We start from the raw sequence: 14,855 nt of genomic DNA, 5'->3' as shown, positions 1-14,855 counted from the left end.
TATTTCCCAAACTGTTTACCATGTGTATGTATTACCTTAACGAGCAGGAGAGAAAAACTCTTAATATTTTTTTAATCATTTATATTTAGAAAAATTATTTCAAACATTTTATGATTTGATTTTATCTAGGATATTACCATTCTTCAGTATCACAAATTAATGAGTAGTAATCATATTCTGTAAGGTATAAGAATAATTCTTGGTAAGGAAAAGGGGGGAAAAGTTAAACCACAGAAGGTATCACAAATGTATCTGACCATGCATGGACACATTCTAAATGTGCTTAAATCCTCTACAGAGTATCAAGAAATGAGATCAACAGACACAACGGCAGTAGTACAGACTGATAACCTACAAAGATGAGAAAAAACTTTTAGAAAGCTGTCCATCTAGTCAAGGCTATGGTTTTTCCTGTGGTCATGTATGGATGTGAGAGTTGGACTGTGAAGAAAGCTGAGCGCCGAAGAATTGATGCTTTTGAACTGTGGTGTTGGAGAAGACTCTTGAGAATCCCTTGGACTGCAAGATCCAACCAGTCCATCCTAAAGGAGATCAGTCCTGGGTGTTCAGTGGAAGGACTGATGCTGAAGCTGAAACTCCAGTGCTTTGGCCACCTCATGAGAAGAGTTGACTCATTGGAAAAGACTCTGAGGCTGGGAAGGATTGGGGGCAGGAGGAGAAGGGGACGACAGAGGATGAGATGGCTGGGTGGCATCACCGACTCAATGGACATGAGTTTGAGTGAACTCTGGGAGTTGGTGATGGACGGGGAGGCCTGGCGTGCTGTGATTCATGGGGTCGCAAAAAGTCGGACACGACTGAGCCACTGAACTGAACTGGAGAATTATCCCCAATCTCCATAACTCAATTAAAGGAGAAACAAACTTTGAGTGGATCACAGCCCCACTGTAGAAACTGTCTTATGTTAAACAGACTCACATGGTCACAAACACAAAATTCTGCACAGTTTAATTTAGACTCTGCCCAGTAACCATTCCTGCAAGTGTTCTGTTGAATCAAAGCTTCCAGCTGACCTTCTGAAAAACATTTTCCATCTCTAATAAAATCATTCAAATTTAGATACAGCACAAGCCACTTTCATGACTAATTCTAATATTCTACAACTAGATAATTCTCCAAACAAAATATTTACCTTTCCTGAAACAGATTCTCCATCATAGAAAAGATAGTGCTTTTCTACTTTGCCATCTTCAGTTTTCATTTCCGCCATTTTCCTGGTTTCCCCATCATTAAGGACAACGTCGATCTCACAAATGGGACCAAAAAATCCTCCAAGAAAACTCTAAAATAAAAGAAAAATTCTCACAATTGTTTTGTCAGCACTACAGTTTAAAATTCAAACTTGATTACCTATAACCTGAAGTTAACCTATGAATTCAGGATGAAGTAAGAATTCATACCAAATACTGCATCAAAACTAAATAAATTTCATACAATATACATAAAGCTAATGCTGCACTGTACCCTTAAAAATTTATTGCAGATAAATTTGTTCTCTACAATAAAATAGCCCCCCCAAAACTAAAGAAATTGAAACACACTATAATTTCAATCATTTCTACAAGTAAGCACTATAATCAAATTCTAACATATACCAAAAATCTAAAAAATTAATCTTAACATCTGGATTGAAAGTTACCTTTAGTTATACATCTTTGAGGTTCTTTCATTATACTGCTATAATGAAACTCATACAATCCCAATTACTCATGAATTATTACAATGTACTACTTATGGAAAGCCTACTGCTATATAAGTCTGAACAGGATATGTTACATTGTGTAAACCCTTGAAATAAAACTGGCTCTATTTCAAGGGTTTACACAATGTAACATATCCTGTTCAGACTTATATAGCAGTAGGCTTTCCATAAGCAGTACATTGTAATATAGAACAGTCTTATGGACTCTGTGGGAGAGGGAGAGGGTGGGAAGATTTGGGAGAATGGCATTGAAACATGTATAATATCATGTATGAAACGAGTTGCCAGTCCAGGTTTGATGCACGATACTGGATGCTTGGGGCTGGTGCACTGGGATGACCCAGAGGGAGGGTATGGGGAGGGAGGAGGGTTCAGGATGGGGAACACATGTATACTTGTGGCGGATCCACTTCGATATTTGGCAAAACTAATACAATATTGTATAGTTTAAAAATAAAATAAAATTAGATTGGGTACCTAAAAAAAAAAAAAAAAAAAAAAACTGGCTCTAATAGAGGAGACTAATTAAATTTGTTAATTTTTCTAAACAAAGTGTATAAGCCTTGTTCTGTAAATCCTGAATATGACAGAAGTAAAAGAGACAAAGATCAATTGCTTATGAATGGCAAAACACATTAGCTAGAAATAATACAGAATCCATTGGCTATTCCAATGTCAAATATAGTTGTGGATTATTTTTTGCCTGCTATAAAAGATAGTTTTCTAGTCTTTTTAAAAATTTACACAGAGTTATCTCTTAAAAACATAAATCTGGGGACTTCCCTGGAGGCCCAGCGGTTAGGATGTCATGATTCCATTGTACCGGCACAGGTTCAATCCTTGGTTGGGGAACTAAGATTTGGAATGCTGTGCAGTGCAACAGAAAAAAATAAATAAATAAACCCAATCATATCCTTCAATATGCTGGTGGCAGTATAAATTGGAACAACTACTTTAGAAAATAGTTGGCATTATCTGGTACAGCTAAAGATATATACATACATCAATGATCCAGCAATTATACCCCTAGGTATCTACCCTAAACAGAAACTTACACACATAAACCAGGAGACCAATATAAGAATGTTCATAATATCATTGTTCACAACTGGCCCAATTAGGAAATAATCCAAATATTTATCAATGAGAAAATGGATACATACATTTTTATCTATATTCATACAGTGGGCAATGGAATCAATTACAGGACAGAAAACAAAGATGAATCTCACATACACGTTGAGTGAAGAGACCAGACACAAAAATACACACTGTATTATTCCGTTTACTAAAAAATCAAAAACATGATGCACATTATAGTGGTATTAGAAGTCAGGAAGTAGCTGGAAGAAAGCACTGGGGTACTATTAATGTTCTGTTTGGTTTTATCTGAGTGCTTAATACACAGGTATATTGACTTTGTGAAAGTTCATCAGGCTGTACACTTACTTGTGTACTTTTCTATAGTTAACACTTACTTTAATGAAATGCTATTTTAAACATACACATATACAATGTATTCCATAACATGGCCTATACATATCTTGCTCTATTCATCCCTCCAGCCACACCAGCCTCAAATGATCCAAGTTCTCAAATACGCCCAGTCTCCTCCTTGTCCTAGACCAAGGAATCCTAACAAAGTCATCCTTTCACTGTGACTCACCTCCACAAAGAGGCCTTCCCTAACTTCCTAATCAAAACTGAATTCTCCAAATTTGGGAAGTGCAACACCATGTAGGTTTACTTCATCATTTATTATAAAAATGTTAGTCGCTCAGTCATGTCCAACTCTGCAACCCCATGGACTGTAGCCCACCAGGCTTCTCTGTCCATGAAATTTTCCAGGCAAGCATACTGGAATGGGTTGCCATCTCCCTCTCCATGGGATCTTCCCAACCCACGGATTGAACCCAGGTCTCCTGCCTTGCAGGCAAACTCTTTACCGTCTGAGCCACCAGGGAAGCCCATTTATTTTAATCTGTGTACTTACTGAGTACCTGACTCCCCAACTGAGCTATAAACTTCATGAGGACAGAGCCCTTATCCTTTGCTCAACACTGAAGACTCAGTGGCCAGGGGCAGCACGTGGCATTTAGTAGAAGGCATTCAAACACTTGTTGATTGTTAATTCTGAGTAAAACACATACTGTCCTGATAATAAAAAATAAATGGATACATAAAAGAAATGAGCTAAAACTTGGCATGTTTGGTAAGACCCGCCCTCCCCCAGGAAATTGGCATTGATGCAGTAGTAAAGTCTAGAGCAAGGAGCTTGAGTTAAGGCTCAGTTCTGTGCTCAGGAGGAAGGGTAACAGCAAACAAGCTAACAATCCTGCTAAGGCTATGTGCATCACAGGGTGATACAACTAATATGATGGACGGAGACTGTTTTCCTAAATTCTGAGCTTGCTTCTTTGTTTTTTGGGTTTTTTTTTTTTTGGCTACACCACACTGCTTGTGGCACGTTGGTTATCAAACCTGGGCCCTTGGCAGTGAAAACACAGAGTCCCAACCACTGGACCACAAGGAAAGGATTATAATTTCAAGAAAGCAACTCAATGAATTACCAGATTAGTACCTATACTCCAAATATATAAAAAGCAAATTTTCCTTTTGACAAGATGTTTTGTCCCTTCCTAGTTAGCTTTCATACCCCCAAGTTTTAAACTCACAACTTGCTCAAAATGGTATACATTCTCCTAAGAGCTACAAATATGAGAATGTACAGCAGGTCAAAATCAGTCAGCTGGTATTTACTAATCATCAACTACCTGCAAAGCACTGATCCAGCAAAGGGGGCAGGTAGTGGGGAGCTGCTGTGAGAGAAACAATTATCAAAGAATAGATGATGTCAGTCTCAAAATTTTAATTATAAAACCGAGGCAGGAAAATAAAATTTATTTTTTTTATTCCCCCTTAATACTTCCTAGAGTTAGTTCCAGGAAAAATGAGATTTGAAAACTGTAAGAACTGTTTTACAAATGAAACAAAATATTATGGTCACTTTTTCCCACATACATAATGCTTAACATATACAACTGAACTGGGATTTGAAAGTTTATATTAAAAGATCAATAATCAAAAATAAAATGTCAAAGTTGCCACTAATTAAAATGGTATAAAACAGACTTAAAAGTACATAAACTTCACAATTAACTAACGACAATTAGTAATTGTAAACAATAAGTCTTGTTTTGACCCCATATGTAAAACTTAAAAATTGTTAGGCACTAAAAATATATAAAAACTATCTGTTGTCCTCAATCATTTTCTGCATGCACGAAGTATTTCATAAATAGTGGTTAGGACTCAGCACTTTCACTGCCAAGGGCACAGGTTTGATCCATCCCTGGTCAGGGATCTAAGATCCCACAAGCCACCTCGTGTGGCCAAAAATTAAACAAATAAAGTTTTTATTTCAAGATGTGCATCTTCTTGCACATCCTATCATTTCAAACAAAATGTTACAAAATTTAAATCTTTTAAAAATTATTCACAGTCAAATGATAATACTTCTGATTTATATAAAGAGAGAAAAATACAGAATTGTCAGAATGGTGAGGACTACAAGGCAAAGGAATAAAAGCCGTAAAGAAGGTTAGGATATATTAACACACACTTCTGCTGAAATTACAAGAGGCACTTCTGAAATCTTGAGAGAAAGACTGCCAAGATCTTTTAGAAAAGATACCTTCAAGTATGTATTCAAAATATGGGATTTTCAGGAGCAATATTAGAAATTATACAAATTAAAACTCTTAGGTAGCCTTTAAATAAAAAGATTTTTCACGTAATTTGTAACCCAGCATTGAGCATTACTATCTAGCAAAATTACAAGTGGATGTTAAAAGATGAATTTTATAGCCCTCACTGAAGAAATTTCACTACATCCTTTGGGTGTAAAGAAACGCAACTCAAGGTGAGGCAGAAGAGAAGCTCTCAAAATTTATTCACTTAGTGCATACAGGAGCAATGAAACAGCAAATTTCCATACATATATTATTACACTTGTGCCTATTTCAGTGTTTCCGAGCTTTACAATTGTATTTGTTTCACGAGTAACTTGAAAATAAAAATTGTTCTTGAAAATAATGCGTTAAAAGTAGTCATTCTAAATGTAAGCAAAAAATAGGGCCTTTTACGTTTTCTTTGCAAATTATATTCAATTAAAGAAGCCATCTCTAACCCCTGACTAGTCAAGGTCCCCCAATACTTCCTTCTTACCGCAGCTGTTTTGTTTCCACGTTAAACAAGACAAATGTTTATCTCCTTCTGGACTACAAGCTACAAGAGAGAGCAAGGGCTGATTCGGTCTTGCTCAGAGCCCCGGGGAGCGCCTAAGTATATCTGACGAAAAAAAGAGAAAAGGGCTCGAAGTTTAAGAATGAACATTTTCTGTGCTCCTTTTTTTAAATTTAAAACAACTCGATTCCTGACTTTAAAATGTATTCATCGAATGTAACTTTTTCAAAAAATAAACCTAGCTTAGTCTTTAAGCCAAAAGTCTCAAGCAGCTTACGGAACTGGGTGAGCTCTGGGAAACCAGGTACTATTAAAGGAAAGTACACAGTAGGCGCTCAACATATGCATGCTAAGTGAACCAAGTAAATGAATACTACCATAAAACGAGTCAAATGAGATCCAATCTAGAGGAAATCGCCAACACACACAAAGCTAAATGCCATCGTGCTCACGCTTGTGCTTCCCACTAATTGTGGTTAAAGTACTGATTTCCCTCCCTCCTCTGCTCCCTAGGCCACTTTAACATCCCGAAGAGATAAGTTTCCAGAATGGCTTGGTGAAGGAAATGAGAGCCAACGTTTAAACCAGTGGGCACGAAACTACTGCCTTTGACTTAAAAACGTCCTCCCCTCCAACGTCCTTTTCTTTTTCTCTCTCATTCTACAAGTGTCAACGTTAAGGCTAACCTGGGGTCAGGAAATCGCAGGGTATCACCATATGCTAGTTTAAAAAGAAAAAAAAAAGACTCAAGGAGCTTGGTAAATTCAACGTTTACCAAGCTCCTGATCAACACTGGAAGAGAGTGACCAAGTCCACCGAGTCCCGAACTGGGGGACTCTTGGGTCACCCCATCTGAAAGGAAGTGAGGCTGCCCAGGAGGAGCAGAAGGTCTGGCTACCTTGGAAGGGGAGGCGGTGGCGGGCCCGCAGAGGCGGGATCCGAGTACCCAGCCACGGCCCCCCATAGCCGATCGAAGAACGCTGGCAGAGGCTCCGACATGGCCAGGAGAACGCCTCGTCACCCGCAGGTAGTCGGGCCTCGCCGAGACCGGGAAGAAGCGGCGCAGCCCGCTCTTCCCTAGCCCCGCGGCGGCCAGACAGGCCTAATCCGGCTCCCCGCCCTGCCCGCCTACCCTCTCCTGCCGCTCCCAAGAGCCGTTCCCGCGACATCGGGCCCGCCGTTGGCCGTTCCGCCGCACGCTCCGGGACAAAGGCTGCGGGCGAGCGCGCGGGCCGCCGTGCACTCACCATTGTCAGCGCTGCCGCCGCCGCCGCGTCCCCCCCACTTCACGCCTCTTCCTTTAGGAGAACTCCTAGCCCCAGTTCCCTCCTCCCAGGCGCCCGTCACGTGACCTCAGGCCGCCGGCCGCACGTGACCCGTCCTCTCCTTTCCTGCCCTCCCCTACAGCAGGCCCGCTCTGGGCCTCTCGCCCCGCCCTACTGGCCAGACTGGCCCTCCGAGGGGAGGCCGTTTGGAGGAGGGGCCTCGTGCTCCACCCCACGGCGGAGGGGGCGGGGTCACTGAGACGGCGTCAAGGGGGCGGGGCCAGGGCGGACCAAGGCTCCCCAGGTCCTCCGCGCCCTCCTGTCATGTGACAGGCGGTTCCCTGACTGACTTTTTTTTTTGCCACACCCAGTTCCTCTTCTTGGTGGAAATTTGAGCTGCTGGGAAAGAAGGTAGAAAGAAGGTTCTTGCGGGAGGCTGTCCCTGCGGATGGGTTATGGGGCCGCGGAGTTGAAGGGTAGCTGTTACCCGAGGCCTTGTTTCGTTAGACCTTGCAAGAGACTGGCTCCCTCAATTCCGGAAAGAGGCATTCTGCCACCATTCTCGAGCTTTGCCTAACTTATATCCTCTCCCTCAGACAGCTTCTGAGTTTTGAGAATTTATTAGCTTTGTCACCTCTGACAGTCCCCACCCCCGAAAGAGTACTACATCCGTTGCTTCGAGAGATACACAGATGGCTGGTGAAGTATCAGTCTCGAGCTGTGCCGGACTCAGAACAGTTGTACCGCCCTGCCATTCCATCACGGGTAAAAAGCGTTCCTAAACAGTCCGATGATGCTGCTCGAAAGTACTTTCAGTTCAGTCGCTTAGTCGTGTCCGACTTTGCGACCCCGTGGACTGCAGCAGGGTGACAATATACAGCCTTGAGGTACTCCTTTCTTGAAGCGCGTCCTAATCATTGTAGTGGAAGTTTAGAGGACATATCCCTGAGTGGAATACTGTTTTAAGATATCAGAATTTAGTGTTGCGCTACCACAGCGCACTCTATCTATACAAGACCAAAGCAGGAAAAAAAAGAGTCTGAACCCACCGGTTTTCCCATCATAACAAAACCACGTCAAGTTTGTTAAGCAGGGTCATTAAACAAGTCTCAAATTTAAGAGGCTAGAAATTAGAATATGGTCTCTAACCACAACAGAATTAAACTAGAAATAACAAAAAGCCAGAAAATCCACAAATATTTGGAAGGTAAGCAATGTAATTCTAAACCTCTAAGTCAAAGAACACTTCAATGGGAATTTTTAAATGGTTTGAACTGGAAGATAATGAAAATACGATCTAAGAGAATTTATGCGATGCAGTAAGAGTAGTGTTTAGAGGAAGATCTGTAGCTTTACATGCATATATTTGAAAAGAAAGTTTTATAATCTAAGTTTACATCAGGAAGCTAAAAGCACATGTGGGTTAACATGTGGGTTGGGGAGCAGCAAGGGATACATGAGAATTTTGTACTTGCTGTGGGTCTAAACCTGCTCTGAAAACTATATTTTAACAAAGCCCTCACCCACTCCAGCGTTCTTGCCTGGAGAATCCCAGGGACCGCGGAGCCTGGTGGGCTGCTGTCTCTGGGGTCGAACAGAGTCGAACACGACTGAAGCGACTTAGCAGCAGCAGCAGCAGGTATATAGTCAAATGATCTTTGACAAAGGTGCGATGATGACTCATTGGGAAAAGGACAGTCTGTTCAACAAATGGTGTCAGGAAAATTGGGTATCCACATTCAAAAGAATGAACTTTAACCATTATATCATATATAAAAATTAATTCAAAATGGATTAAGGACCTAAACCTAAGACCTAAAACTGTAAAACTTCTAGGAGAAAACATAAGGGAAAATCTTCAGGACCTTGGACTTGGCAATGATTGATTTCTTGTTTATGACACAAAAAGCATGGACAACAAAAGCAAATACAGACAAATGGGGCTACATCAAACTTAAGAACTTTTATGTGGGACATCCCTGGTGGTCCAGTGGTTAGGACACTGCCCTTCCACTACAGGGGGCATGGGTTTGATCCCTGGTAGGGGAACGAAGACCCTGCATGCCATACAGCATGGTCAAAAAACAAAACAAAACCATTTGTGTATCAAATGACATAGCAGAGTGAAAAAGCAGCCTATGGATGGAGAAAATATTTGCCAATCATATGTGTGATAAGACATCCAGAATATCTGAAGAACTCCTACAACTCAGTAGCCAAAAAATCAAATAAACTGATTTAACAATGGACAAAGGACCTGACAAAACATTTCCCAAAGATGATACACTAATGTTCAACAGGCATATAAAAAGATACTCAACATCACTAATCATCAAAGAAATGCACATCAGAACCACGAAATACCACCTCACACCCATTAGGATGGCTACTGTTAAAGAAAAGAACAAATATAGATGGGGATGTAAAGAAATGAGAATCCTTGTGCACTATTGGTGAGATTGCAAAATGGTTCAGCCCTTATGGAAAACAGTAGGGTGGTTCTTCGAAAAAGTGCGAATGGAACTACCATATGATTTAGCAATACCAGTTCTGGATGTATATCCAAAAGAATTGAGAGTAGGGTATTTGCATACAAGTTGCACAGCATATATTAACATTCCTGTTCATTCATAATAGCCAAGAGATAGAAGCAACCCAAAGGTTCATGGACAGATTAATGTTAATCAGTCTTTAAAAGAAAGAAAATTTTGTCATATGCTACAACATAGATGAAACTTGAAGTCATTATGCTAAGTGAAATAAGCCAGTCACAAAAAGACAAATACTGTATGATTCTACTTTTATAAGATACCTGAAGTAGTGAAAGTCATAGAAATAGAAAGTAGGATAGCAGTTACCAGAGACTGAAGGGAGGAGAAAGGGAAATTGCCATTAAATAGGTTTTGTTGTTGTTGTTCAGTTGCTCAGTCATGTCTGAATCTTTGTGACCCTATGGACTATAGGCTTCCCTGTTATTCACTATCTCCTGGAATTTGCTCAATCATGTCCATTGAGTCAGTGATGCCATCCAACCATCTCATACTCTGTCAACCCCTTCTCCTGCCCTCAATTTTTCCCAGCATCAGGATCTTTTCCAATAAGTCAGTTCTGTGCATCCAGTGGCCAAAGTATTGGAGCTTCAGCTTCAGCACCAGTCCTTCCAATGAATATTCAGGATTGATTTCCTTTAGAATTGACTGGTTTGATCTTGCTGTCCAAAGGACTCTCAGGAGTCCTCTCTAGTGCCACAGTTTGAAACAATCAATTCTTCAGTACTCAGCCTTCTTTATGGTCCAGCTCTCACATCCATACATGATTACTGGAAAAACCGTAACTTTTAATAACTTTTTAATATGCTGTCTAGTTTTGTCATAGCTTTTCTTGCAAGGAGCAAGCATCTTTTAATTTCATGGCTTTAGTCACCACTTTCAATGATTTGGGAACCCAAGAAAATAAAGTCTGTCACTGTTTCCATTTTTTCCCCTTCTATTTGCCATGAAGTGATGGGACCAGATGCCATGATCTTAGTTTTTTGAATGTTGAAGTTTAAAGCCAGCTCTTTCACTCTCCTCTTTCACTTTCATCAAGAGGCTCTCAGTTCCTCCTCATTTTCTGCCATTAGAACAGTATCATCTGCATATCTGAGATTGTTGATATTTCTTCAAGAAATCTTGATTCCAGCTTGTGCTTCATCCAGCCTGGCATTTTGCATGATGTACTCTGCATATAAGTTAAATAAGCAGGGTGATAATATACAGTCTTGACATACTCCTTTCCCAATTTGGAACCTGTCCATTGTTCCATGTCCAGTTCTAGCTGTTGCTTCTTGACCTGCATACAGGTTTCTCAGGAGACAGGTAAAGTGGTCTGGTATTCCCATCTCTTGAAGAATTGTCCAGTTTGTTGTGATCCACACAGTCAAAGACTTTAGTGTACTCAATGAAGCAGAAGTAGATGTTTTTCTGGAATTCTGTTGCTTTTTCTATGATTCAGAGGATGTTTGCAGTTTGTTCTCTGGTTCTTCTGCCTTTTCTAGAAATTCTTGGTTAACATACTGTTGAAGCCTAGCTTGAAGGATTTTGAGCATTACCTTCCTAGCATGTGAAATGAGTGCAATTGTCTGGTAATGTGAACATTCTTTGGCATTGACTTAAAAAGACATCAAGTTATAGGTTATTAAATATTTTGGATACAAGTCCTGTATTAGATATATCAATTGCAAATATTTTATCCCAGTCTATAGCTTTACTATTTATTTTCCTAATAATGTTTTTGGATGACATGAGAATTTTGGCTTTTACATTTAGCTATGTGATCCATTTTTAATTAAACTTTGCAGATAATGTGAGGTAAGATTTTAGAGCTTCTTTTTGTCCACATGGTTCCAACACCACCTGTTGAAAATAATTTCCTTTCCCCATAAACTGCTTTGGTGCCTTTGTTAAAAATCTGTTGACTACAGGGACTTCCTTGGCAATCCTTTGGCTAAGACTTGGTGCTTCCAATGCAAGGGGAACAGGTTCAATCCCTGGTCAGGGAACTAAGATCTCACCACATGCCTCCCAGCACCTGCCCCCCAGATTTTTGAGTATGTGATTATGGATTTATTTCTGGACTTTTATTTCTGTTTTGTTGATCTATTTGTCTTTCTGCAATACCACATTGCCATGATTACTATAGATTTATAGTAAGCCTGGAAAGGTAAGGAAGGGTAGTTACTCCAAATCAGTTCTTTTTCAAGAACATTTTGGTTGTCCTAAGTTCTTTGTGTGTGTGTTAGTTGCTCAGCTGAGTCTGACTTTTTGTGATCCTATGGACTGTAGCCCACCAGGCTCTTCTGTCCATGGAATTCTCCAGGCAAGAATGCTGAAGTGGTTAGACATTCCCTTCTCCAGGGGATCTTCCTGACCCTGGGTCTCCTGCATTGTAGGCAGATTCTTTGCTGTCTGAACCACTAGGAAATACCTTGTATATAACTTTTTGAATTGTTAATTCACTTTTATTTTTCTTAAGGCTGCTGTGATTTTTGTTGGGATTGACTAAACCTTTAGCTCTATTTGATCTTCCCTGGTGGCTCAGATGGTAAAGAATCCACCTGCAATGTGGGAGACCTGGATTCGATCCCTGGGTTGGGAAGATCCCCTAAAGAAGAGAATGGCTACCCACTCCAGTATTATGGCCTGAAGAATTCCATGGACAGAGGGCCCTAGCAGGTACAGTCCACGGGGTGGCAAAGAGTTGGACACTACTGAGAAACTTTCACACTTAGCTTTATTTGAGGGAAATTGACTTCTTAACAATATTGAGCTTTGCAACCCATGAACATGATATATTTCTCTATTTAGGAAGGTCTTTAATTTTTCTCAGCAGTGCTTTATAATTTTCAGTGTAGAGCTCTTGCACATGTTTTGTTAAATTTATCCCTGAGCATTAATATTTTTATATTACAAATGGAATTTTAAATTTTCATTTTCCAGTTTTTCCATGCTTGTGTGTGTGTGTGTGTGTGTAAGAGACAGAAAGATATTCCATGTTGACTTTATAACTTGCAATCTTGTTACATTTCTTTGTTAGTTTCCTCCCTTCTCTTTTCTCTCCTCTTTTCCTGAATCTTATATTCATCATATTGGGCTTCCTGGTTGATTTTGTCATTTTCTTTCTTTTTCTTTCCTATTTTCCAAAGCCAGAAAGACAATCTCACCAAGATGGTTAGATAGCATCACGGACTCAATGAAAATGAATTTGAGCAAACTCTAGGAGGTAGTGGAGGACAGAAGAGCCTTGTGTGTCACAGTCCGTGGGGTTGCAAAGAGTCAGACATGATTTAGTGACCGAACAACAACAATGGCAACTCTGTTTGAAATAATACATGTTTATTGTTGTTTTAAGCCACTGAGTTTTGAGGCAATTTATCATACAGCAATAGATAACTAATAGATGTTATATTTTTTATTTCCAAGAGCTCTTTTTATTCTCTGACAGTCCCATTTTAATAGCATGTTGTCCTTGTGAAGATAAAGAAACAAAACATCCAGTAATCAACACATAAACATCTAAAATTGCAGATTTTTTCATAAATCACTGATGTAATTTCCGTTATATCAGATGATATATCAAGTAGCTGAATGATCATGATAATAAAGTTCCTGATTCCTATGGACCACTGATAAATCATACTATTCCATTATAAGGTGAGAAGATAACTAATGAGACGTTAGTCCACAAATAATTATTGATTTAGTGCCGTGATTCTCAAGAAAGAAAGAAAGTGAAGTCACTCAGCAGCCCCATGGACTGTAGCCTGCCAGGATCCTCTGTCCATGGGATTTTCCAGGCAAGAATACTGGAGTGGGTTGCTATTTCCTTCTCCAGGAGAGCTTTCCAACCCAGGGATTGAACCCACGTCTCCCGCATTGTAGGCAGACGCTTTACCATCTGACCCACCAGCGGTCTCAAGAGGAAAGGATAATTCTCCTCAATGGATATTTGGCAATGTTTGGAGACATTTTTAATTGTCAAGTCTGGGAGAGTGCTACTAAGATCAGAAATGCTGCTAAACATCTTAACAATGCTCAGGACAAGCCCCTACAACAAAGAAATATCATGTCCAAAATGTCAATAATGCCAAGGCTGAGAAATCCTGGGTTAGTATAAATCTAAGAAGACAAACAGAATTACGGAAGATCAATTGTATAATATTTTAAGCAATGACTTGAGTGGTAAAACAGACTACATGCTGAGGGAATAGAGACACAAAGCTTCAGCAAAATCACTCACTCCCTTCTCTTTGCTACCTTAGCGTTTTGTTTATAACTGTTAAAAATTGGGGAAAAAAGCATAATGTAATGTATTACAGTTATTTGTTTCCCCCACTGCTGCTGCTGCCGCCAAGTCGCTTCAGTCGTGTTCGACTCTGTGGGACCCCATAGACGGCAGCCCACCAGGCTCCCCCGTCCCTGGGATTCTCCAGGCAAGAACACTGGAGTGGGTTGCCATTTCCTTCTCCAATGCATGAAAGTGAAAAGTGAAAGTGAAGTCGCTCAGTTGTGTCCGACCCTCAGTGACCCCATGGACTGCAGCCCACCAGGCTCCCCTGTCCCTGGGATTCTCCAGGCAAGAACACTACATTGTGAGTAATCTTAACTGTTTATTCCTAGTATCTTGGTCCTTAGTACATTTTTGTTGATTGCATAATATGAGAAAAAGTGACTGTGAATTAGAGGGGTACAGAAAGTTCAAACTGGGAAAAAGCCCAACTCTTCCCCTTCCCTCATACTCTATAATTATGGCAAATGATTGATTTTAAAAAAAGGTAAAAGAGTAAGAATGAGAAAGAACATGGGTTATATACTATTTCCCCTATGTGCTTGAGAATAGTTACTTTTATCTATCTATCTTCTTTTGTGCCAGGCAAGACTAACATATAAACACATGTATACCTGTGGCAGATTCATTTTGATATATGGCAAAACCAATACAATATTGTAAAGTTAAAAAAAAAAAAAAAAAAAAGACTCTAAGCTCAAGGTCAAAGTCTAGCTTGGAAATTCCCTGTTAGTCTACTGGTTAGGACTGTGAGCTCTCATTCCAGAGGGCTGGAGTTCAGGAGAACTAAAATCCCA

General features: G+C 40.1%; 1 protein-coding gene and 2 long non-coding RNA genes across 3 annotated transcripts in view; 2 read left to right on the top strand and 1 right to left on the bottom strand.

Moving 5' to 3' along the window:
- Nucleotides 1-1,079, top strand: part of LOC132344139 (uncharacterized) — a 22,887-nt gene extending 21,808 nt beyond the window's left edge. Inside the window, exon 2 of the long non-coding RNA XR_009493259.1 lies at nucleotides 299-1,079. This is a non-coding gene — a long non-coding RNA (uncharacterized lncRNA). The remainder of the gene's footprint in view (nucleotides 1-298) is intronic.
- The window catches only part of VPS26A (VPS26, retromer complex component A), a 25,286-nt gene extending 17,989 nt beyond the window's left edge, over nucleotides 1-7,297 (bottom strand). Inside the window, 2 exon segments of the mRNA NM_001075455.1 lie at nucleotides 1,154-1,303; nucleotides 7,216-7,297. Of these exon segments, the coding sequence (NP_001068923.1) occupies nucleotides 1,154-1,303; nucleotides 7,216-7,218 (153 nt within the window). The 5' untranslated portion in view covers nucleotides 7,219-7,297.
- Nucleotides 7,094-14,855, top strand: part of LOC132344138 (uncharacterized) — a 26,326-nt gene continuing 18,564 nt past the window's right edge. The window contains exon 1 of the long non-coding RNA XR_009493258.1: nucleotides 7,094-7,644. This is a non-coding gene — a long non-coding RNA (uncharacterized lncRNA). The remainder of the gene's footprint in view (nucleotides 7,645-14,855) is intronic.

The sequence above is a fragment of the Bos taurus genome, chromosome 28 (genome assembly GCF_002263795.3).
Source record: "Bos taurus isolate L1 Dominette 01449 registration number 42190680 breed Hereford chromosome 28, ARS-UCD2.0, whole genome shotgun sequence".
Classification (NCBI taxonomy): Eukaryota; Metazoa; Chordata; class Mammalia; order Artiodactyla; family Bovidae; genus Bos; species Bos taurus.
This window is presented reverse-complemented; position numbering and strand designations above follow the sequence as displayed.